The sequence below is a fragment of the Argopecten irradians genome, chromosome 11 (assembly GCF_041381155.1).
Source record: "Argopecten irradians isolate NY chromosome 11, Ai_NY, whole genome shotgun sequence".
Classification (NCBI taxonomy): Eukaryota; Metazoa; Mollusca; class Bivalvia; order Pectinida; family Pectinidae; genus Argopecten; species Argopecten irradians.
This window is the reverse complement of record NC_091144.1, coordinates 15,273,041-15,299,680: the sequence shown is the minus strand read 5'-3', so window position 1 is coordinate 15,299,680 and position 26,640 is coordinate 15,273,041. Positions and strand designations below refer to the sequence as shown.

At 34.8% G+C, this 26,640-nt stretch overlaps 2 protein-coding genes across 2 annotated transcripts; one reads left to right on the top strand and one right to left on the bottom strand.

Moving 5' to 3' along the window:
• Positions 1 to 7,375: 7,375 nt before the first annotated feature.
• Positions 7,376 to 13,463, bottom strand: LOC138334425 (phospholysine phosphohistidine inorganic pyrophosphate phosphatase-like). The gene is made up of 4 exons (XM_069283090.1): positions 13,278 to 13,463; positions 9,125 to 9,312; positions 7,739 to 7,892; positions 7,376 to 7,457 (listed from the first exon to the last, which is right to left on the bottom strand). The coding sequence occupies exons 1-4, from the start codon at positions 13,394 to 13,396 to the stop codon at positions 7,376 to 7,378; spliced, it is 543 nt and encodes a 180-aa protein (XP_069139191.1). The 5' UTR covers positions 13,397 to 13,463.
• Positions 13,464 to 13,471: 8 nt separating this feature from the next.
• On the top strand, positions 13,472 to 25,966 carry LOC138334837 (spermatogenesis-associated protein 24-like). The gene is made up of 6 exons (XM_069283603.1): positions 13,472 to 13,668; positions 17,913 to 17,990; positions 18,961 to 19,023; positions 21,703 to 21,833; positions 22,340 to 22,410; positions 23,943 to 25,966. Exons 1-6 carry the CDS (start codon positions 13,543 to 13,545, stop codon positions 24,200 to 24,202), a joined length of 729 nt encoding a protein of 242 aa, XP_069139704.1. The 5' UTR covers positions 13,472 to 13,542; the 3' UTR covers positions 24,203 to 25,966.
• The last annotated feature ends 674 nt before the right edge of the window (positions 25,967 to 26,640 follow it).

Sequence of the window (26,640 nt, the reverse complement as noted above, 5' to 3'; positions counted from 1 at the left end):
ACCATACAAATTTGTTATGTTTAAGCATCATGTCTGATTTGATGACTATCTAAATCCATACATAATAAAGCTGATTCAGCAAAAATCTTCCAATGAGCCCACTGAACATTTACAGCTGATATATTTTATATGTTCTTTTGTTTTAAAACAAAAAAATAACACACTAAAAATCTTGTTTGAATGCATATTTAACCCGCATGGTCTACACATTGGTCTCGCCAGTGACATTGCGGGGTTATTCCCTCCTATTATCAAATACAGCATGATAGTATAATGCCTGTAATTTCTCCCCACTTTAAAGTATTGATTGTTTCTTATCTATTGTTCCATGATGTGAGGAATGATGTCACTGTCTTTCCCATGTAGTCACATATATGATGCAAAGTGTCATTATGATAAGCATACAATTTATTACATCAAGAACCTGAAATATCCGGTTTACTATTTATTTATCCCCATCACCTTACAAATTTTTACTCTGGTGACAAGATTCATTTCTTTGTGGGTCATTGCGCGGAAACAAACAAACCACACATGATTTACATGTTACATATCTTTTCCTCACCGTCTAGATGATGTCTACATTATCGACAAGATTCACGTATTTTTTCGATTCCATATCGATTTTTGGGATGACTTTTTTTCCTCTACCTTTTCACCAAATATATAGGTTGGTACAAAGAGCTAGATTACCTCTGACACGTTAGGTATGTAATCAATGGCCATATTTTGTCATAATAGCTTCTTTTGCATTAAATACTATGCCAGTCTAGGTGCCCATATCAGAAACGAATATGTTGTTACATTGTAGTTATATTCCTGGATTTACACATTTTAATAGTCATGTAAATGTTTGATTTGTAGCAAAACGTGTGGTATTGTCCTGGACCAGTAGAATAAAGCAATACTTCTACGAAATCTCTAAAATTGATTCAAACACATGATATTTCTAAAGCATCTAAAATGTGTGAAAGGCAAATAAATTCGTACAAGTAATGTTCTGGTCTGTATTGTCTGCAGATCGTTTGTGTGATATAGTGGTTCCTTTTCATACTTCATTTACAAATGATATCACCTCATACAGTTGTCTATCTACGGAATCACAAGTCTTTTATTTTTATTGCTGATGGCCACTTTAGATGTTGTCCGGTATCATATCAGTATAATAAATTAATGACAACAACATTAATGAATTTAATCAATCAAACTTATTAATTCTGCATGTAGAGCTCGGTTAGTCGTATTTAGAGTCAGCGACGTGTGTAAAAGGCATATACCACCCCGTTTGTCCGGAACCAATCAGGCAGGATCAAAGACAATATCGATACAGGTGATGGTAAGGTGATTTAGCTCGTCAGGTGAGTCAGTGATGCTTCACATGTCAGGATCTGTGTCAGCAGGTAGCGTTTGGTGAGTCACAAAATATCAATAAAACAATATTTGTATATATGATGAAACTTTATATAGAAGTAAATATAGTTGCCTAAGACCTTATTAAGCCACATGCGATTTGCCTGATCTAAAACATACAAATATTGGAAGAAAATCACCCTTATACAGTTTACAAATATAATATTACATTCCATTCATATTGGATATTGTTATTACGTGTCCGCTGTATGTAGGCTATTGATCTCAGTAACATATTGGAGGCAGGTTTGTGCAGACAATGTGATGTATTGATATAATTAGCTTCTCAATCAAAGTAGGCTGTGATACGGGACGGAGGAGATTCCTGACGTCTGCAGATCTTAGGACCGAATGATATGCCTGCTACATCATGATCAAGGTCGTATGACTACAGCGGGAGCCTCTATAGACAGAATCCACATATAATCATTGAAATGAACATTCTTAACTACAATGGTTTTTTTTATCTTGTTTAATTCTTTGTTTATGATTATCAAATTATCGTTATTATTTAAGGTTTAATGATGAAAACATATGTGGTGTTTTCCACCTGAGTGAAAATATTACTTTTCATAGTTTCACTCAATATTGACCAATCGTAAAGAAATATTAAAGTTGCCACCCTACTTGATGAAATATAACTGTTACCATCAAGAAACAAGGAATATTTTCTGTTTATTCTCGGGTATATAAATGTACTATAGTTTGCGTCTTCGTTACTGTCAACGTATACATCAATTCGTGATCAGGGACTGCTCTTTAGTACATTGTATGTTTATAATCATTCGCGAAACAATTGTTGAGTTCCCTAGTAAAATTACGCTAAAGTATCTCACCAAAATAAAATGGTGATAGCAATGTAAACAACCTTTTTGTTATTTTTTATTAATCATGTATGTCATTGTATGTCAATCTCAAGTTTGTATTTCAAAATGTGTAAACTAAAACTTTTAACCAAAGACTAATTTTGTTTCCGAAATGTACGTAGATCTAATCCTTGTACAATTACTTTAACATTTACCTTCATGAATTTGATAAGTTACTTCATAACTTATTTGATTCCCAGTCTTATTAGGTTTCAAATAACTTATTCGGTTCCCAATTTCTTATTCATACAATAAATGATTTAAAATTAATTATTGCAATTATTTATTATCATATCATTGAATCCAATCACAGCTCCTGCAGAGATTTCCTTTGAGGATTACAGAAAAGGGGGATAAAAAGAGGGGGAGAGAGAGACAGAGATAGAGAATTGGAGGGGGGAAAGAGAGAGCAACGGTCAACTTCAAAGCTCCACAAAGTACCATTTCTCGATTCTTTTGATGTACACCAAATGACCAAAGTACCTGTGTCTTCTGTTGCCTTAAGTTGTTCTATGACATATATAAGAAGCCCTAAAGTATCAAGGATGAATATTGTAGTTAACTTTTTATACTATAAAGATGAATATACTTGTAACGTCTAAATGTCTAAATAATACATTTAACTTTTATTGTGTTAATGATTAATTAGGAAGCTTGAGACAAAGTGTGTGTACCCAATTCCAGCAAAGAAAGCATCCATGTTTGAAACTCTTCTGTGGTCCAAAGCAAATCGTGTTCAAGATTTTTTAATTACATTCTTTGAACAATTTGTTTTTAGATGACATTTTGGAAACAAGATTATTAAATTTTAAAATCATAAAGGTCCAGCTACAATTACTAGAAGTATTTTCACATTTTGTAAATATATATGTTTCCTACTGTTACTAAACCGATTATAAGATCTTGCAGGATAAGAAACACCATTACAATTTAATATAAATCACGCAGTTTCATTTCAATGTCGTAATACGAAGATGGTTTAACGACCTCCTACTTAATTTACGGTTTTAATTTCTAATAAAATCGACACCTGTGTTTGACACTGAGGCGGTGTCACCAGTAGTTCATCCCCGTGTCTTCCGGGGAACACTCGGGCATTGTAACCGGGGGTGAATTACTCAACACCGGCATGTTTTATAGACATGGATTCTATTCACATTGATGATAATCATTGCCACGGGTTTAATGCCGTGACCCCATCAAAATGTCAGTTACCCTCTCCTGTACCAGTAAGGGACTCCTCACAGAGATATTGATAGGTTACTTTGATGAAATTCGAGCCATGATTCTGCATTTTTTTAATTTTAAGTTTTTCTTTTTAATTTCAATACAGTGTATGTCTGTGTTGTGATCTGCCGTGTCATCATTGTTAACGACCAGTGGAGAAACCTTGTGACACCGTAACGTCGCTTGATTTATCGTATTTATTTACTAGGCTTATTCAATACAAAAAAAAAATCCTTTCAAGAGCAATTGTATAATACACCAGGAAACAAAATTCCAAATTAAACACTAATTGCCAATTTTTCTCATTTATAATTTCATGCATGTGTGTTTTTGCTTTTTTTTTTCGTTTTTTGTATTGTCTGTTTATTTGATTTTTGTTTGTTTGTTTGCTGGTTTTTTTTCAGTTTCTAACTCAGTGTTTTAAACTAGAGAATTGCTTTCAGCAAAGTTTATGCAATTATTTCAGCAATATTTTCTAAATATGTATTTTTATGTTCAAGTGGGCGAATAGAGAAATATGTAAACTGTGTCAAATTCAAATTTAATAATAGGCAGCTTATGTAAAATGCATTACAAAATCAATAGATTGGTTTTGTCAAACAAAAACATTTAAACACAGGACAAATTAAAGTCGAGACATATGGGTTTCTGGTAACGATTCCAATCCTGACTGGATTTTCTGTCCTGTTCTCCATCATCATGTGATAAAAATGAACATCCATAGAACAGATCTCCTATCTTATTTCCCGCGGGCAATTCTTCTTAATGTTTTTGCTAAATGAGATTTTGCTGATTTTTCAAATTTTGAAATATGGCACGAAAATCAATAAATGGATTACTGTGTCGCTGTATGGCGCGCGTGCTTCATTTGTAACAACTGATGTCGCTTAATCTGTACTTCTTACACACAATGAACAATGGTGATATTTTGTTGTAGCAATTAGGCTAAATTGTGTAGCTATTCAACTTACCTGAGAGTCTTTTGGTTTTTTTTACAGCTATATATTTACTTTTTGTTTTACCTATGTCAAAGCTTTGAGCACACCTCCTGAAACATTGAATGATTTATGCTTTCAAAAAAATATGGGGGAAAACGCAATTCTCCTTTAATATTCCTGAAGCTAGGCTGCCAATCTATTATTGTCGGAAAAAAATAGAGTTTGCTTTGTTTTAGGAAAATGCACTGATTTGTTTCTGCAAACATGCTGATAAAATATAAATGTCTGTAAAACATCACAGATCCACACTCAACTTTTTCACCAACAAATATGGCCGTGAGATTGATATGCATGTATAATTGAAGCATATAAGGTATTAAAAATCTCTCAAGAAGGCAAAGTATAATTCTTTTCTAACGGCAGATATAAGTATGGGACAATTTATATGAAATAAAATCAACAATAATAAAAACAAACCTAGATGATGATGGCGTAATCAATAGCCACAGCAACAATATTGAGAACAAAACAGCTTCCTTTAACTAATTTGATGGAGAGTCATTGATAATCTCTGTCATATGTGGTAAAATGACATTAATTTCATGTAGAATGTTCCCGAAACTGTCAATCATAGTTCAGTTTCAGTAGCATTCTTTAACTTTCAGGAATTCCTTAAATTAAAATTCCACATAGGAAAGCATTACAGAAATTAAGAAAAAAAATGTTAAGTTAAGGAGCTTTCCATACCTTCTGTAGTGCTTTCTTAAGGATAATTTTAAGTTATGGAACTCCTAAAGTTAAGGAATGTTCGTTAAACTGGGCCCAGTTAAGTTCATTTATTCCTTAACACAGTTCGCCTTCCAGTAAATATCCTTCGGCATGCATGTGCGTGCAATCACATAGCTATAGTCTGACATTACATCAGGAATGTATGTGTATTGTTTATGTCATCAAAGTATACAGAGAATTATCAATATGATACCACCCATAAACAATGCACGTGAGAGCATATGACGTAGATGTGTGCAGCACGCGCCAAAGATTAAAGAGAGACTGACATTATGTCTACTGTAATACGATAATCCACAAACGTATGTAGACCCTGTTTTAGTTGATTTACTGTTGTGCTGAACATGTGAAACAATGTCTTAATACAAGGAAAGTTCTAGTTCTGCTATAGAATACTTTGTTAAAGTAACGACTAGTTTATAATTCTAGTACTTGTATGTATTATGGATATCAAGAACCTCCCTTATGACCTATCATCATGAAAAATATCATAAAAACGTTCAAATCTACATAATACAATAACGCAATCAGTAAGACTTAGTGTTTACCCTCAAAAAATACGTAATCATATGTGATTTATTTAACAACACACGTTGTGATATTGCTAGTATATTTTTACGCAATTGCAATATGTAATGAGCTGCGTCACAACCAAACTTTGTCAGAAACTGACCTAAACCTAAAGCGTTATTTTCACAATGCGATGTTTTAATCAAGAAATTCCATGTTTAATGTAATAAGTTAACATATTTATTTTAATGGTATAGCTCCTTCACTTTGTCAGAAACTGAGCTTAATGCAAATATTCGCAACGTTGACTATGAAGCAGCTGTCACCATCAGAGAAATAACCTCTAGCTATATGAGAAGTAATCTCTAGCTATATGCGAAGCCTCAGCGATTCCGTCCAAAACGATATAACGAGATAATTTACAAACGTAGTATGGTGTAACGAAATGCTTCTATTATCCTTTATTTTCTTTTTTTATCGATATATGTACTATTTCTAAATAAATATGCCGCTGTATAGTTAATTCAAATATTAGGAATGTTCTAGCTTTCACCCTCTCCATTCCTTTTTTTTTTTTTTTTAAATAATTTTACTAAAAAGAGAAATATATTGTATTCGGTTACACGTTACAATAACGAAATACACAATTACGTGAAATGTAAATTTGTTTTTGTGTTGTTGTACATGCATACTATGGAAACGTAGCAAATACAACGGTACACTAATCATCACACTGACTGACCGCATGTGAGCCAATGACATACATCGATGGGTTGGTGCATAGTGGCTTTTGCCAATTTCTGGGTGGTAGAATGTCGATATGCACGATGTTTAGGATCAACATGTGCAGTAATTTTACAATAAAATAAGATGAGAAAAGCATGACCCCAATAGCTCAATCTGATTAAAATCAGCTGTTTGATACTCCGCTAACTTCGTGCTCCGCTACAAACACGAAGTTAGTGGAGTATCAAACAGCTGATTTTAATCAGATTGCCAATGGCTTTTCTAAACATAGATTATACAAATACTGATGGACGAATTAATGTGTTTATTAAGACAACTACATGTATGTAACATCTGACTGACAAATATTACAACTGTTACAATCAAAGAGATTCAAATCAAAGATGGTGACATAATAGAACTACCACGCATTATGTTACTTATCAGGCAGATTGCCTGCAAATAAAACAACACACATCCCACCATCATCACCACTTTTGACCTTTATTTATTCTCTGGCATCCTCGATACTCAAGGGGTTTCGATCACTTATGATCTCTACACCCCTGGACTAACTCAAAGTAAAAATTGAAGGCAGCTCAGCGGAAAACATCTGAACCAATCACAGGTTAGCAAAGGTTTCCTTTGAAGACTACAGAGAGAGCGACGTCTAACATCAAAGTCACACAGTCAACCACAGTGTACCGTTATATGTCTCTTTCAATGTACATCAGACGGCTAAATTACCTGTTCTGTTGCCTCTAATTTTACTATGAGATGGTCCAGGGGTGTAAAGATCATAAGTGATCAGAACCCCTGGAGTATCGAGGATGCTTCTCTTGGTGGAGTCAAATTGAGATAAAATATGGTAATGTCTTGTTTGATAAAAAAATTCACTTTTATTTTATTTTATCCATCCATAATTACCTCTAATGCACGACAGAATGATCCAACATCTAAGGCCAAGTCCTTTCCATCTTTGTAGTATCTCCTGTCCAACAAATAGAAACTGGTCTGATATATGTGTATAAATATAAATTAATTCATTATAGGTGTACCTTTGTTACATGAAAATAATAATATCTACTCAATAAATGCTTTCATTTTGTCAAAAAATCATCATTTTGAAGGTTTGATGATCAAGGTAAGTGTTTTTGAAGAGACATTCAATTGACATCTTATCATGGAATCATGAACTTATCAATTATAAACTGGAATATATCAATAAGCTTGAAAAAATCAACAGCTGCATTACGAAGATCATGATCATACCCTTTGCCTAAAGAGAAGAGGATGGGTTTGTCTAAAGAGATCAATATCTGGAAAGCTTTGTTTAAGTTTGCATAGGAGAACTCGTCTACGGCATCCCCTAGTACCACACAGTTAGAATTGTCTGTTGGCACGCCACTGAAGTCAGCTGAGGCATCTGTCAATAACAATAAAATATCAACTGTAAGAATCATATGACGTAACAAGAGGCCCAAGGGCCTTAATGGTCATCTACTACGTACACTGGCAACAGTCCTATGGGAAATTAATTAGATATGGTGTCATGGTGGCCATCTGCGATTTGTGATCAACCGAGACGTAACAACACTTTGTCAGGACCATGCCATGATCATTTCTGGGAAGATTCAGTCAAATTACACCAGTAACCCTAAGAAGAAGTTCAAAATGTGTTTTCAAGATGGTGTCTGTAAAAGCCATCTTGGATTTTGGATTGAAAAAAAAAATAGCAACACTTTGTCAGGTCCATGTCACCATGTCAGGATCATTTCAGGTAAGTTTCAGCCAAAGCGCACTGATAGCTAGACCTTGAGAAGAACTTTGAAATGTGTTTTCAAGATGATGGCTGTGGTGGCCATCTTGGATATTGCATCCAACCAAAACAAGAGATCCCAGAGGAATCTTGGTGCCCAACACAGAATGACCTATGTCTGACATTGGAAAGATGGATCTTTTCTCTGCTTTTCAATCTTTTTCAAACATATTACATTGAAAATTTGAGACAGATCGCTTCAGTATTTTCTGAGAATAACGGTAATGAACTTCAACAAAAAAATCCAAGATGGCAGCTGGTAGCTCAACTTGCAGATCGATCAGTCCTAAAAAGCATTATGCACAACTAGGCCCAAAGGGGAACCTACGTATATAATTTAAGAGAGACCCCTTCAGTAATTTCCGAGAAATAGCGGTAACTATCAAAATTCAAGATGGCGGCCGGTCAGCTATTTTGTTGACCTATCGGTCCCAATTGCAATATGCACAACTAGGGCCCTAGGGGAACCCATATGCGAATTTGAGAAGAATCCTTTAGCACTTTCTGGGAAATAGCGGTAACAAACTTCAATGATTAAAATCCAAGATGGTTGCCTGTCGGTCATCTTGTTGACCGATCAGTCCCAAAATGCAAATTAAACCCCTAGGGGAACCTGTACATGAAATTTGAGACAGATCCCTTTAGTACTTTCTGAGAAAAAATCTCTTGTTGGACTTTCATAATTATAAACCTAGAGTGTTAGAAAATCTCAATCCAAGGGCCAATTCATGAATCTATCTGGGAGATTCATTTTTAATTGACCCCTAAGGTCATGATTTTGTTATGACACTTCCGAAGTAGGGAAATATCGCATCAATATATTACTAGGTAATACTTGCTTCGACTAATAAGTAGATGTGGACGTAGATTTCTTTCTTTGAGGACTTGACACATGGCTGGGATGGGTGCAAATACTTCCTCTGATTTGATATCAAACCCAAAACGGTTCAACTTGTCTACTAACACCTGCCTCGTAGTAGTTGTCTCATTGGTACAGAACCGAACTGGTAGTCCAGCCTCCTTCAGTCTATAAAACAAACAATATACATTACTCTTAGCTAGATTCATATAAGAAAGTTTTTTTTAAATGTCAACGGCATAATACCCTTGACATCAGCTCACTTCTGGCAATGAACATTTCATTTTTATTTGTGAGAAAGGCAGGATTCTCCATGTCCACTCCAGATGACATACGTTACTTGAATTGTGTTATAATGGTAATAATTAAATCACTCATTTGCTACCTGGGATCAAACCGACTGCATTTCATGGATATTTACGAATCACATAAAATATATAACATGAAGGTTAGGAAATTAAAAAAAAAAAAAAAAAACTTAATCAATGGCAACCTTTTACCAATATGAAGGTTTTGAGTAAAATTTCCTGATTCTAAGATTCATGGTAAATGAGAACCTAAACAAAATATAATTACGTATTCGTCCCAATAAGCGCCCATGTCCCTATAAGCGCCTCTCCCCCTTTTTGAGGCCTCAATTTCATTTTCCCATGCATAAATAAGGACCAAAATTACATAAAACAGTATAGATTTGCAATAATTTCGACTTATTAGCACCTTTTCATTTTTATCAATTTCTTAAGGGCCCTGGACGCTTATTGGGTCAAATACGGTATGGTACAGGTACATGATTGTGTGCATCTTAAACCATCAAAATCAGCCAAAAATCGAAACTACCGATTTCGCCGGCATCCATCTTTGATGACAGTAATATACATGTATATATAATAGGGTCACAAGTGTGTGCACAGTGACGTTATTCCAAACAGTTCTTTTTGTTCATTATATGAGACTAATTTCATTAAGTAAAGTTTTATTTAATAACTTTATTTAGCAAATGTTTGATGTTATACAATTTAATTCTGTCTTTTCAATGTTGATCTATTACATATATCATAAATATATATATATCTTCAAACGTTTGAAGCCTTTTCAAAAGTAGATTACTTTTCTAGATTTCATGTATAAAATATGTTTGTCACCTAATTTTGACCTAATGCTATTATGGTAGTCTTTCTTTGAAATGTAGTTTGAATACAGAAAATTTCATCAGTTATAATAACCATGCAGATCAGTTAGAGTTCAGTTCTATGATAACTATAAAATATGGTAAATCTTTTTACCGGGGTATATCATATCCTACATTTGTATTTTGTGCTTTTTTCCCCTTTAAAGCAGGATATGTTATGATATATATTTAGAGTTAAACTATAATTGCCATATATATATATATATATAGGTTGTCTCATTCAATAAGAATTAATTTAGAACTTATAAATAGATATTCAATAGCAAACTATATGGCATCTGAATGTACCTTTATATCCTTTACTACACCTGTACATACCTGGGCGGGGATGTTAGTTACATGTATATGTATAAACAACACCTCTACATACCTGTGCGGGGATGTTAGTATATAACAAACCCCTACCTGTATGTTGTACATGTATATGTAAAACAACACCTGTACATACCTGGGCGGGGATGTTAGTTATATGTATATGTATAAACAACACCTGTGCATACCTAGGCGGGGATGTTAGTTACATGTATATGTATAAACAACAACACCTCTACATATATATGTCTATATACATGCTAGAGAACAAAGATTGTGCCCTGGTTTAGCAATTTAGATGTGGAAGACGAATATCATTTTATTTTAATATGTATTAATTATCATGATTTAAGAAAGAAATATGTAAAACCTTTTTATTGGCGTAAACCATCTATGTACAAGTTGATACAATTATTATGTTGCGAAAATATAAGTGATATACGTAAATTAGCAAAATTTATATTTGAGGCCATGAAAATACGATCCCGCCTCCAATAATTTCAGTACAGTTATTTTAATGTTGTATACTTAACCTGTAATTTATGTAGCCTTTATATAATACACATTTTGATTTCAATGTATAGTACATTTGTAACTTGTCTATGATATTGTACTAATTACTATGTGATTGTATATATATGTGCGTATTTTGCACAATTCCAATAAGTTGTAAACTTAAGGATGGATACAAAACATATATACGTATATGTGCAAGTAAGGGAGCCATGATAAGTGGCCATGATGATGTCTTAAGAAGCATATGTTTGAAAATGCATTCACATGTCAATACATATGTAATTGTAAAACAACACCTCTACATACCTGGGCGGGGATCAATGTTAGTTATATGTATAAACAGAGGGCAGAATTAGTGTTTCAGTGTGGCGAAACAGGGATGTATACAAAACATATATATGTAGGTTTGGGTTTAAGTAAGGGAGCCCATGATCAAGTGGCCATGATGATGTCTTAAGAAGCATATGTTTGAAAATGCATTCACATGTCAATACATATGTATACCTGTATATGTATAAACAACACCTCTACATACCTGGGCGGGGATCAATGTTAGTTATATGTATAAACAGAGGGCAGAATTAGTGTTTCAGTGTGGCGAAACAGGGATGTATACAAAACATATATCTGTAGGTTTGGGTTTAAGTAAGGGAGCCCATGATCAAGTGGCCATGATGATGTCTTAAGAAGCATATGTTTGAAAATGCATTCACATGTCAATTTAAAAAAAATATTCACGAACATGCATCAAGCTAGGTTTATTTTATATGCAAGACATCCATCCTTGATGTAAAGTAATAAATATTAACACACAAAAATCAGGATACAGAACAATGTTACAATGTGTATGAAAAATCTTCATTTTGAAAAAAAATACATAAACAGTTTACATAAAATTACATGTTTGCACATTTTCAAATGAATGAACAAGCTAGTGCATTTTGATAAAAAAAAATTATCAACATTTTAGACCATAACATATAGTGGTGTCTTAGAATTTGTACATTTCTGGAATTTGATTTTAATTAAGTTTAAAACTACATGTAAATTAGAGTATATATTCATTTTTGACAACATCATTACATTCTTGACTTGATTTCAGAGATATGGTGAGTTAATAGTTGGAATTCTGAAGTTAAATGTCTCATTTCATGTATTCTGCTTACATCTGTGTACAACTGACATAATCAAGCCCAATATAGTCCTTAAATGAGTCTGAATAGCTACATGTAATGATGTTAATTATAAGACTGCTGAGACAAGATACATGTCAACATGTAACTAACTCAAGTGCATATGTGCAATGACACGGCCCATTACATGTATGACTAGACGTAGTTCACTATTAGTTTACCTGCATGCTGTTTGAAAGTAGTGCACTACAACTTAAGTTTAAACGAAGTGTACTCCAAGGTGTAAGCTTTGTACAAATTGTATGACATTGTACATGTATATTTTAGTGTCAAGTTAAGTTAAGTTTTAAGTTAAGTTTATTTTCCAGTACAGGATTGAGGTCCTCTACACTGGACTCATAATCATACAATAAATACATACATGATACAGTATATAATGTACATGTAGCATTGCAGGTAATATTCTATAAAGTTTCGTTAGTTAAGTTTTTAAGAAATGTTTCGATTTCCATGTTGATAATTTCAAGGTGTTCATGTTTATATTGTTAACACAGTTATAATGACAACTCTGCTCTATAATTATAGAGTAGGTCTTGGTTTTCCCAGAATTTGTCTAAATTATTTTTAAAAACAGTTTATATTAGATGATGATATAACAGATTCTGGAAGAGAGTTCCAAATTCTGACAGTTCGCACAGTAAAATAGTTTTTCCTCAGTGTTGATGTTGAATGTTGGGGGGTAAAGTTTTTTTGAGTTTCCTCTAGCACTATGTTTGGGGGCAACATCTGTCAAGTAGCCGTCAACTGTCAATCAGATGTTTAAGATGTCATACAATTTGTACAAAGCCCATCAGGTATAATTAAAATGTAATTCTAACTGAACCTCCTAAGTTGACAGTTAGTTAGCTGACGGTGGTGAAAGTGAAAGTAGAACGTTATACTACATAACTTTTGTACTCAGTCCAACCAAGTCTAAAACTTGCCTCTTTACGGCCTCTACTGATCCCGTTATAGCTTCTGACTCTCCACTTTCGTATAAGACTCCAGTTATGTCCAAAAGAATACCTTCCACTCCATCGGTCCATTTCCCTGTGCTTGTCATTTTGACTTTTGAAAGGTAGGACCTATTGCGTAAATCTTTTATGTTCTGCAATCCTTTCGGAACACTTCGATCTTGGGCTTAATGTTGCTATTATGGAGTTGACCTTGACATTGTCAACACAATACTCGGAACTTCATTTTTAAACGATGGCGGAGAGAGATGCGGGCAGTAGCCCTGAGAATGACTCTGTTCCTACGGACGTTCTCGTCCGAAATCAGATGAGAGACGTGATCTTTTTACAAGATGTGACGATCAACAAACTTCAGCAAGACGTAAGCACTTATTTACACCAAAATGGGGAAAATGTTTAACTCAAAATTTTAAACAACAGCTATGAGAACCTGTTACAGCCTGTCACTGTGCACATGTGGTACAGCAGTTAATTAGCCTAATGCATCTAATCTTTAATAACATTTACTGTTTGCTTGATATTTTTAGCTCACCTGGCCCGAAGGGCCGGTGAGCTTATGTCATGGCGCGGCGTCCGTCGTCCGTCCGTCCGTTGTCGTCGTCCGTCCGTCCGTCCGTCCGTCAACATTTCCTTTAAATCGCTACTAGTCATAGAGTTCTGCATGGATTGTAACCAAATTTGGCCAGAAACATCCTTGGGGGAAGGGGAACAGAACTTGTATAAATTTTGGCTCTGACCCCCCCCATGGGCAGGAGGTATGGGGCCCAATTGGGGAAATAGAGGTAAATCCTATAAATCGCTACTTGTCCTAGAGTTCTGCATGGATTGTAACCAAATTTGGCCACAAACATCCTTGGGGGAAGGGGAACAGAACTTGTATAAATTTTGGCTCTGACCCCCTTGGGGCAGGAGGGATGGGGCCCAATAGGGGAAATAGAGGTAAATCCTATAAATCGCTACTTGTCCTAGAGTTCTGCATGGATTGTAACCAAATTTGGCCAGAAACATCCTTGGGGGAAGGGGAACAGAACTTGTATAAATTTTGGCATTGACCCCCCCGGGGGCAGGAAGGGCGGGGTCCCAATAGGGGAAATAGAGGTAAATCCTAAAAATTCTACTTGTCTTAGAGTTCTGCATGGATTGTAACCAAATTTGGCCAGATACATCCTTGGGGTTAACAGAATTCGTATAAATTTTGGCTTTGACCCCCCTGGAGGAGAAAGAGTGGGGCCCAATAGGGGAATTAGAGGTAAATATCCAAATTTCTTCAGAAAAGAAACAATGAACTTATATTCAGAACATTACTTACAAACCAGGTGAGCGATACAGGCCCTCTGGGCCTCTTGTTTAGTTTTAACTTACTAGTTTTAGGTTTTTTTGTCATATATTTATAACAGTATGAGAATAGCATTTGAACATGTAACAGTTACCAAAACATGTTGGGCATCGGCGTATTGCCCACCTTTTTAATACAACGCGTATAGCGTTTGTATTATTGCTATCCGGCTAACTGTTGATTAGTAGGACTTGCCCTACAATGACATCTAGTGGTGACCTCTTGAACCATTTCATTCATAAACTTCCATTCATAAATTCCTTATTCATTGAATAATAATCCTTTGGACTAATCAGTAGTCATGGGAAGACTGCCTTCTGATTGGTAGAATACACAGAGTGGAGTGTGTATAGAATACACAGAGTTTTATTTAATAATTTTGGCTCTGACCCCCCCCCCCCCCTCCCGGGGGGCAGGAGGGGCGGGGTCCAATAGGGGAAATAGAGGTAAATCCTATAAATCGCTACTTGTCTTAGAGTTCTGCATAGATTGTAACCAAATTTGGGCACAAACATCCTTGGGGGAAGGGGAACAGAACTTGTATAAATTTTGGCTCTGACCCCCCCGGGGCAGGAGGGACGGGGCCCAAAATGGGAAATAGAGGTAAATCCTAAAAATCACTACTTTGTCCTAGAGTTCTACATGGATTGTAACCAAATTTGGCCACAAACATCCTTGGGGGAAGGGGAACAGAACTTGTATAAATTTTGGCTTTGACCCCCCGGGGCAGGAGGGGCGGAACCCAATATGGGAAATAGAGGTAAATCCTATAAATCACTACTTTGTCCTAGAATTCTACATGGATTGTAACCAAATTTGGCCACAAACATCCTTGGGGGAAGGGGAACAGAACTTGTATAAATTTTGGCTTTGACCCCTCGGGGCAGGAGGGGCGGAGCCCAATATGGGAAATAGAGGTAAATCCTATAAATCGCTACTTGTCTTAGAGTTCTGCATAGATTGTAACCAAATTTGGCCACAAACATCCTTGGGGGAAGGGGAACAGAACTTGTATAAATTTTGGCTTTGACCCCCCGGGGCAGGAGGGGCGGAGCCCAATATGGGAAATAGAGGTAAATCCTATAAATCACTACTTTTCCTTAGGGCTGTAACGAGTATCCGAGTACTCGAGTATTCACGAATTATTGAGAAAGATCGGATACGAATATTCGTTACTCCTGATATTTGTGGATCGCGATCTTTCAAAAGCAAAAAAAATAGTACCTTCTTTATTGCTGTCATAGCTCAAAAATGTGAAGGAATGTACACTAAAGTCTGAATATCATTGATGTTTTCACTTTGAAGTAGACCGGAAGTACACATGAGCTGCGTAATGTAAAGCTAGCAACATGTTATTTTTGTACCCACGCTTCGATGCAATGTTGTGAATTCTTCATAAAATAATAATGATAAAACATAATTATTGACTTCTAGAGATGTAAAAGATTATTATCGATTTCGTTTTCATTACGGGTCGGAAAATATGTAAAAACACGAATATATTATATTAGGCAAATGAGTACTGTAAGATGTGAACCCCATGTCAAAAACGAAAGTTAGGCTAATTATGAGTCAAAATCATAAATCACCTGATTAGAAATAAAAACTATAGTCCTAGAACCAAAGTAAATTGTAACTACTCTTATAGGATTTTAATTTTTGTTTTCTTAATTTCAATGTTTTTCTGTATTTGACCAAAATAAAAGTAACAATGAAATGTTTTGATATGGTGTTTTATGACTTACCATTATAATGTAATTACAGTGTACCTGTTCACAGATGGTTTGACTTTGATTCATGCCGTAATTGATGTGCAGTAGTATTTTTGAGATGACGTTTATTTCAAAATTCAAATGATTTGATTTTTTTACAGTTACAGTGACTGAATCCTACCTGTACTTCACCCGTAACTCTATTGCTTAATGTATAAGGAATGTAAAACTGCTAAAATTGGTTTTATTATCAATCAAACATTTATCAATATATAAGACCATTATTGATTTATCAATAAAAACAGTTTTACTGCAATTGAATCTTTTGCTTGTATCTAACTGGTGATTCGTGGTCCGATCTGTGAATCGTCAACCCTGAATCGTGGATCGGATCGGATCGCCACATGTTAGACAATCCACAGCCTACTTTTCCTAGAGTTCCGCATGTATTGTAACCAGATTTGGCCACAAACATCCTTGGGGGAAGGAAAAGAGAACTTGTATTAAATTTTGGCTCCCCCCCCCCCCCCCACCACCCACCCAGACAGGAGGGGCGGGGTCCAATAGGGGAAATAGAGGTAAATCCTATAAATCGCTACTTGTCCTAAAATTCTGCATTGATTGTAGCCAAATTTTGCCACAAACATCCTTGGGGGAAGGGGAACAGAACTTGTATATAAATTTTGGCTCTGACCCCCTGGGGCAGGAGAAGCAGGGCCCAATAGGGAAATAAGAGGTAAATATTCAAATTCCTTCAGATAAGAAACAATGAACCTGTATTCAGAACATGACTTGACATTACAAACCAGGTGAGCGATACAGGCCCTCTGGGCCTCTTGTTCTTTCACAGAATCCTACACTTAGGTAACTTTTTGATAACTCAAATGGGTAACTGTCTACTGATACCCATATGCAGGGTTGTGCCCAATATGCCAAATACAGGATTCTGTGAATTGAAAGCAATTTTTTTTAAACATTTTATCAAAAAAGGGCGTTATCATTTTCAGATTACCTTACAAGTTACACCAGATTTAAGACTATATATATCATTGTTCATGAACTATATGTATATATATATATGTATATATTGATTTTCATTGTCTCGCTTCGTTGTAAGATAACAACTGTCTGTACATGTGCTCCTTATTGCATTGACTACACAGTTTAAAGTCATTAGCTGACATTCAGTGCAAATGCCACATGGTCTAGATGAACGAGTTTACCATTATTTTTAATAGGAAACAAATTAAAAATTGTGACTTTTAAGACATCTGTGACAATGAAGTTGCACCATTTCATTTATAAACTTAACTCTAACAGTAGTAAATGTATGCACTTGCTAAGGAAGAAGAAGTTTGTCTGCTTTTGAGTAATAATGTATAAAGTTATATCAATTGATAGTTCCATGTAAAAATTATTGGTTATAAGGGATTTGCTCAAATCTATAAGAATTAACCAGATAATTGTTTAAAAATCTTACTTTGGAACAATGACATTGCATTTTACATTTATAAACAAAATGTCTTTAATCTTTGTATCTATTTTTCCAAATTACAGATAACACTACAAGAAACTACAATGAGGGAAAGCTTCCTGCCGAGAGATGTGTATGATTCCGAGCTCAAACAACTTGAGGTATCATATATCCTAATTCACTCTAGTCTGTCTTATTACTAAGTCGGTATACAGTACTGATGTTGTTATACAAGTGCATTTACTAGTGTGAAAATATAGAATTCTGTAGCATCACATTTTTATTGGTTTACAAAACTTAATTATTACTAGTGCAATTATGATATATAAAGAATTAGTTCTTGTAAAGTGTTAGATCTTGATAATATACCTTTTGTGTATAAACCAACTGAAAGCTTGTAAAAAAGAAATTTCTTACATTTTTAGCCCACCATCATCAGATGGTGAGCTATTCAAATCGCTTTTCGTCCGTTGTCCGTTGTCCGTCCTTATCCATCCGTCCTTCCGTCTGCTATTTCTTAGAAAGGGCTGAAGGGAACTTCTCAAATTTTGTATGTAAGGTTCCCCTAGGGCCCTAGTTGTGCATATTGCATTTTGGGACTGATCGATGAACAGGCCGCCATCTTTGTTTTTGATAATTGAAGTTTGTTAGTGTTATATATCTCAGAAAGTATTCAAAGGATCTTGCTCAAATTTCATATATAGTAATATGAAGTAAAAGTTTGAAAAGCAGAGAAAAGATCCCTCTTTCCATTGTCAGACGTAGATCATTCTTTGGTGGGCGCCAAGATCCCTCTGGGATCTCTTGTGTAAATATACAAAGTGATGAAGACTTAGTATATACCTGATGCATGTATTGTTGTAAATTCTAGAAGATACATTACAGTACTTTATTATTAAACTCATTTGATATTGACATATTTGTGTACATGTATCATTGTTTACAGTAAAACCTTTATCCTTCTATACTGATTTCTTAAATATGCAGTATAAAGTTTACATAATTTGTTATATGAAAACTAACAACTGTGCACAGTTCTTTGTGTATTACTACTATAAATGTAATTTACTTATACAAACAATAGTAGAAAATAGTTGGAATACTTTGAAACGTTTTATTTTTCAATTTCAGAAAACTTTACATGAAGACTATATTCCAAGAGAAAAGTATGAAGCTCTCCAAAATGAACTCGAGGTATACTTTTTCTCATTTCTGACAAATTCAATATCAAAGGTTTTCTTCAATGTCAAAATCAACATACTTGCATGATGACATTTAAAATTCATATGAAAGCTTTTGTCTTTGTGTCAGATGTTTGAAATGTAAAGGATATCATTCAATTTTAAATATTATATCAAAACAGTGTAACCCCTCTCGCTCATACTCGCTTTCCTCAAATACCCCACTTAATCGACTGATAGCGTAGTCCAGACCGTTCCTGTATCCCGGTATATATGATCTATGTAACAAAATCCTTGATAGCTTGAACTGCTATTTGTCAAATACCCCTCATTCCTAAAAACAGAAATATATCGGAAACCATCTATATTTGTATTTGTCTTCAAACAATGTATAGGTAATACCTTTAATATATGTTCTTCGTGTTAATTTGTTTACTTTTTTAGTGCGAGAGTACTCGTACTATTATTTTCTTTTTTAGCCCACCATCATCAGATGGTGGGCTATTCAAATTGTTTTTTGTCCGTGGTCCGTCGTCCATCCTTCCGTCCATCCGTCCTTCCGTCCGTCCGTCCTTCCGTCCGTTAACATTTCTTGTTACCGCTATTTCTCAGAAAGGGCCGAAGGGATCTCTCTCAAATTTCACATGTAGGTTCCCCTAGGGCCCTAGTTGTGCATATTGCATTTTAGGACCGAACGATCACAAAGATGGCCGCCAGGCCGCCATCTTTGATTTTGATATTTAAAGTTTGTTACCGCTATTTCTCAGAAAGTACTGAAGGGATCTCTCTCAAATTTCACATGTAGATTCCCCTAGGGCCCTAGTTGTGCATATTGCATTTTGGGACGGATCGGTCAACAAGATGGCCGCCAGGCTGCCATCTTGGATTTTGATAGTGTAAGTTTGTTACCGCTATTTCTCAGAAAATACTAAAGGGATATGTTTCAAATTTCATATGCAGGTTCCCTAGGACCCTAGTTATGCATGTTCTTTTGGGACGGAATCGGTCAACAAGATGGCCGACAGGCCACCATTTTGAATTTTGATAATTGAAGTTTGTTAACGCTATTTCTCAGAAAGTACTAAAGTGATCTGTCTCAAATTTTATATGCAGGTTCTCCTAGGACCTGCATATTGCATTTTGGGACCGATCGGTCAACAAGATGGCCAACAGGTTTTTGACAATTGAAGTTTGTTAGTGTTATATATCTCAGAAAGTACTGAAAAGATCTTTCTCAAATTTCATATGTAGTAATATGTAGTAAAAGTTTGAAAGCAGAGAAAAGATCCTTCTTTCTATTGTCAGACGTAGATCATTCTTTGGTGGGCGCCAAGATCCCTCTGGGATCTCTTGTTTGTGTGTAGAGTCTGTGTAATCCGTTTTGCGCAGATCCAACTGTGCACGCCATACTGGAAGTCAGTGTCTTATAGCGTTTAATAGATTTCGCCATGATTAGTGACACCAAACATTCACAAACATATATTAAGATATACTTGACAGCGATAATCTACTATAAATTTACAACAATGACATTACACAGTGCTAAACACATTTGTTTTGTGTATAAGCGGCGTATCATACAAACTCTTGCATTGGTCACGATATTTTAAGCATCTGATCGACTTTGGAAACTTCCGGAACAATACAATGCAATTCAGGTTTATATAGTCAATAAAAGAAAGTGACGAAACGGATAACTTTTAGTACCAGCCACATATTTAATTTATTTCACATCATCCTATGTCCTAGGTGTACGTTGCGCTATCGCTTACTAAACCCTGTGACCATTTACCGCATTTGCTGCAGTTCTTATTAATAATTATAAAATTACATAGCTTTCCGTAAGAGAAACAGAATAAAAACACATTATAAAATATCAGTCTGAGCTCTAGATCTATGTACCCCAGAGAGGCGTTCAAGCATGACACAGGTAAGTCACCACATGCACAGAGACTCCACGGTGTTCTAGGGGATGACTATTTTGAACAGCGAAACAAGTGTATCGTATCAATATCAATATGATAATAAACACACTTTTATGTAACAGGGAACTTCAAAGTAATTTCACATTTAAAGTTCTGATGAAGTAAAGGAAAGTATTTATTTCAATGCACCAAGGGCATAAACCATCTCCTTGCAATAGTCCCAAGGATAATGAGCGAAAGTGCTACGTACACCTGTTGTAGAGGATGATTACATAGCGGAAATTAGGCTAGGAAGTATATAGCGAACACTTAATGTCTAACAGACATAATTCTAGTTTTCAACTGAATCTCATTGCAAAAAAAAAATAGTTTCTTTTTTATTGTCAAACTACCATATGTGGCAATTTAAAATACATCAATATTACATGGATGGATTAAGACTAATAAGTGGAACTGTGGTTCATTGTAAAACTTTGAGATAAAAGTATATTCAAAGGATAAGATGTTGGAATCTTTATGTAGAATGTTTAGCCAACAATCACTTTTAAATACTTTCAGTTTAACAAAGTATTAAAGTTATTCCTGGGTGTACAAAGGATGAGGCCAAGCAATTTTCAAATATACAAATGCATTGCACAATTTTGGTTTTGAATATATAAAAGCAAGTTAAAAAAAAAAAGAAAAAAAGAAAGGAGACGAAAGTTGATAGAATACACAGATATTCTTTTTCTATATTCACAGATTACTATTTAATTGTCTGATTACAGCAAGAGAAGCTACGCCACATCCAGACTCAGGGACAACTGCATGAAGTCGAGGACAAGTTGGAGTTTGCCTGGGGCGAAGTAGAAGTACTGAAAAAACAACTGCAGAGGGAAAAGGCAGCATTTGAAAAAGCGTTAGTAAATAAAGGAATCTTCCATTTATCAGTTACAAATGTATTATCACAATTAAAATTATGTTACAGTGTTACAGTTACATGTATATCTATCCTTTTATAAAATATTATCTGGTAATAAACCATCAATAAGATCAAAGAATTTTAATTTGATATGTTTCTGCTTACAGCTTAAATGCATGACTGATGCTTTCTGGAAGTTTGATTTTGGTTAGGGAGAAAATAGTTCATAATTTGTTACCTGAAAAACTGCGGTAAAGCATTCTCAACATTGTTGTCTTTAGCTTGATTTCATTTATTCTTCTCTTCGAGTCAACATATTCCATCAAAAAAAAACCTCGTACATGTATGAGTATAATCAGTGATTCTGCTAGACTATAGTAATGAAAAGAGTAAAACAAAATATTTCTTCAGATTTTGCATACATGTATCAAATATTCATATTTGTATGATGACTGGATGGTGATGGGTGAAAATATCTACAGTATTGATTCTATCTGTTATAGGTTCGGATCTCTACAAAAGAAAGCAGTAGAAGAGACATCCAAAACTGCTCTACTGAGTGACAAGTGTTCAGGTGAGATTGAACTTTCTATATGACATATACCATATTTACTGTAATTAGTGCCTAGGGCACTTAAATGAAACAAAGAGGGCGCTTATTAATGATCCAAAATGTAAATTTATGGTTGAAAAAAATCAGCCATATTTTTAGCCAACCATCATCAGATGGTGGGTTATTCAAATCGCCTTTCTTCCATCTCTCGTACATGTTTCTGTACTCATGGTACATTAATTTGTTACAGTAAACTTGTATATATATATATATATATATAAGTAAAAAAGAACCGTGTCCATGTGATGGTTTCCATATACATAAAAAAACACACAACTATAAAACAGTTTTTTTCCTCCCTAGCGCTTTCTCGGCTCATGCCGGTCTTCAGAATTCAAACCCCTGTTTTATAGTTGTGTTTTCTTTTTATGTATATATATATACATATATATATATCTTTTATCCTTTGAGACAAATGATCATGTCATGATTCCCATGTAAAAGACTTGCAGTTTCATGTAATATGGGATACAATGCTGAGGGACAACATGTTGTAAAACATCATTAAATCCATGGGATGTGAGCGCTTATACAAATTCAAACTCTAGAGAGCTCGAGGGGTGCTCACAGGGGGAGGGGCACTAATTACAGCGAATACAGTATGGTAGTGCCCTGTCCAGGAATTGATCATGGATCTCCCATGTCATAATTTAAACTGGGGTCTGGGCACAAATGCTTTACCATTTACATGTGACTTTATTTGACCTTATTAACAGTCTGTGATGCTAATTATTTTCGCTGCTAGTCATTTGGACTAGTAAACCTCAAAATTTTACTAGGCTGACTTTTTAATCACTAGTCCAAATTAAGTGTCCAGCCGTTTGCTTCAGCACTTGAAATTCAGTCTTGATCAGTTTATAATTTTTTACCCAAATTGCAGTCTGGATGCTTTTCCGAAAACAAATTCTCACAAAATGTTGCATCCCAATTGAAATAATCGCTTTAAGAATGTACTCAAAATGTGTTGAAAAATGCAATTGACCACCGCACTTGTAAATGTAGCATATAACGATATTATTTGAATGGGGAGCCACTAGTCCAATCGGATAAGTTCATTACAACTGGCACTAGTCTGGCTGTGAAGTCGCAGACTGCTTATTATAAGGCAATAGGAGTCAAATTGTGTAACATCTTGAAACCACTTCTTTGCAATAACCAAGAACCCAAGAGAACTGAAACTGGTTCTATAGTAAGCTGAAATGAAGGGGTACAAAGTTTGTTCAAATAAAAGACCACGACTTCTATTAAATAGATCACAGAGGTCAAATAAACTAAAGTATTTGAAGAGCATTTCAATTACCAAGACACACCCAGAGCCCAAACGTTTAGTCTGTAGCATGCTACTTACATGTAGGTTGTCAAACAGTTGCTGTTGACCTTCATTCAAGCCCATGGACTGCTTGTAATGAAAAGATATTGTGAATTGAGTTGTTTATACTGTATATTTAGGACTGTAAATGTCAAAAATTGTTTGCTTAACTTTTTGGTTTCAGAAATAACTGAAGAAGTTCAAAAGAAGGATGAGGAATTAAGTTCAAAAGAACAAGAAATTCAACAGTTGGAAAAGAAATTAAAGCAGCAACAAATGAGTTATAAAAAGAAACTTAGTGATGCTGAAATTCAGCGCAAACAGGACCAATATATTGCCAAAGTTTTGGAGAAACAGGACAAAAAAGCTGGGTATGTGGAATACCAGAGACCCAACTCTCGCAGTACCAATAGTAAAACAGCTAGTAAAAATACATGGAGGTGACGTCAGTCTCATTGAGATAGCAAGATATTTATAATATATATACCATATTTGCATATTACAGAGTTATCTGCCCTTGTGGGTAGTTACTGGGTTTTGATTGTGATGTCATGTTTTTGCAAGGGTAACATCATAAAAGTTTATCAGAGAAAACGATGCGGGTTTCACTCACAAAATAATACTGGAGTCCCAATAAGTAACCTAACCAAGCATGTACATTCATATCGTGGACTACAACTACTTATTTTGATGTCATTATCATTGTGACATCATAATTGTCGTGCAAATTCAATGAAGTGCACCAATTGAAAGACGTTCAATGCTTAAATGGTGTCACCATGGATACCTAACCACAATATGCCAATTTAATATGCACTTTCATGTCTACCGAAATTTGATGATTATCTTCAACACCATGCAGGGATTCAAAGGCTGTCACCCATGTTCATACTGATTTAAGATCTGTTTTACTCATCTTTATTCTGCTACAGAACAGCAAATTTTGATTGCTGCAAATATGTTTCTTTATTTGTTTGCAATCTGATTAAAATACAGATCCCCATTATACACTACGTTACACTATAATGGGGATCTGTATTTTAATCAGATTGATTTGTTTTGTATCTTGTTTTACAAATGTATGTTGATTTTCATATTTATATTTTGGAATCAAACATATGTGATTGTTATCTGTAAGCATTTTAAGTATGGAAATGTTCAAGATCTGTATCAATACTAAGCCCTTAGACTCTGTATCGGTTTACATGACTATGAAGTTTAGAGTGTGGATGGTGATGTAATTTTAAACTCTTATACAATACAAGAATGATCGAGTGGATGAAATTATGATAATTATTGTTACTATGCAGCTAGCCATGAGTTTGATGTGTCTAATCTACGGTGCTAATTCTGATCGTGTTATCTGTCTAGATCATTGTATGAAGATGTGTTATAGCATGAGTATGAATACTATGATTTGTCAGAAATTTTGGTATCAGAATATACTGTGTGACATACAGGTTGTTAGACTGATACAAATTAAAAGTTAAGTATTGTACATGTATTTGCATTTTTTGTTTCATTTTATTTAAATAAGAACTAAAAGATACATTGTTTTCTACCTGCTAAAGCTGTATTATGTATCTTAGGCATCTTTTAATACATGTATGTCCGAATAATTTAATAAGATTTTGCCTCATATTGCGAAGACTTAAAACCATCAGTCTCCAATCACAAACCTGAGAGTTTACAACCCAGAAATAAGACTGATAAATTATTGCACATGTGAGAATTAATTTATGCACTTGTGAGAATTATATGGTAGATAAATCATCACTTGAACTAACTAAATTTTGAAAATTTAAGTTTGTAAAGTAATTTAGCACAGAAGTTGTTTTTTGGGTTTTGGGGTTTTTTTTTTGCAGCTTATACACATGCATGCAATTAGAATTTTGATTGAAACACGCATGTTTATAAATTTGTTTTGTGAACAGATTTTGAGACATTTCTAGATCGTGTGGAACAATGTATGTTTAGTATTGGCCATATTGGCCTATAGCCATGCAATAACCACAACATCTTTTATTTCAACTTTGTAAGAGTAATCTATATACATACATAATGAAAAAAAACTTATATATGACAGAAAAAAATCATGAAATAATTTCAAGTGTACTAAAACTGCAACAATCCCACTATCTGATTATGTGAACTAATGAATGTTTAATCTACCATTAACTGTTATTACATGTAATAAAAAAAAATTAAAACTCATTAATGTACTTGTTCAAGTATTTCTTGCATGATCAAAGTCTTATTAAAAGATCATATACTTATGTAACAGCCAATTCTTACCCCCTGCTGAAAGGTCTCCCAGAGAAAGAATCAGCTACAGTTTCACGCACAAGGAATAGGCTAGCTGATTCCCCTCGTGTTTCATGTAGTTATTTTATTCCCATGGGAAAGAATTGACTAGCTGATTCTTTGCCCTTCTACATTTTAGAGTAAATTGTTGGCTAGCTGATTATTTGCCCCCCTCTTAATTTACTTTTAGGGGGAACTTTTGGCTAGCTGATTATTTGCCCCCATTCAATTTACTTCTAGGGGAACTATTTTTGCATACTTCTAGAAGAACTATTGGCTAGTTTATTATTTTCCCCTCACGATTTAATTCTAGCCAATAGTTTCACCCTAAAAGTAAATTGAGAGGAGGGGAGGAATCAACTAGTCAATAGTCTTTCCCCTAAATGTAATTGGGAAAGGGAGTTCCCCTAAAAATAAAGAGACACAAGGAAGGAGAAAGAATCAGCTAACCAATATCCCCTCTAGAAATAAATAGAAAGGGAAAAGAATTAACTAGTGAATAGTTTCTCCACTAGAAATAAATCAAGAGAGGGGGGGGGGGGGGAATCAATCAGGCAATCTGATTCCACTGTTCCCCT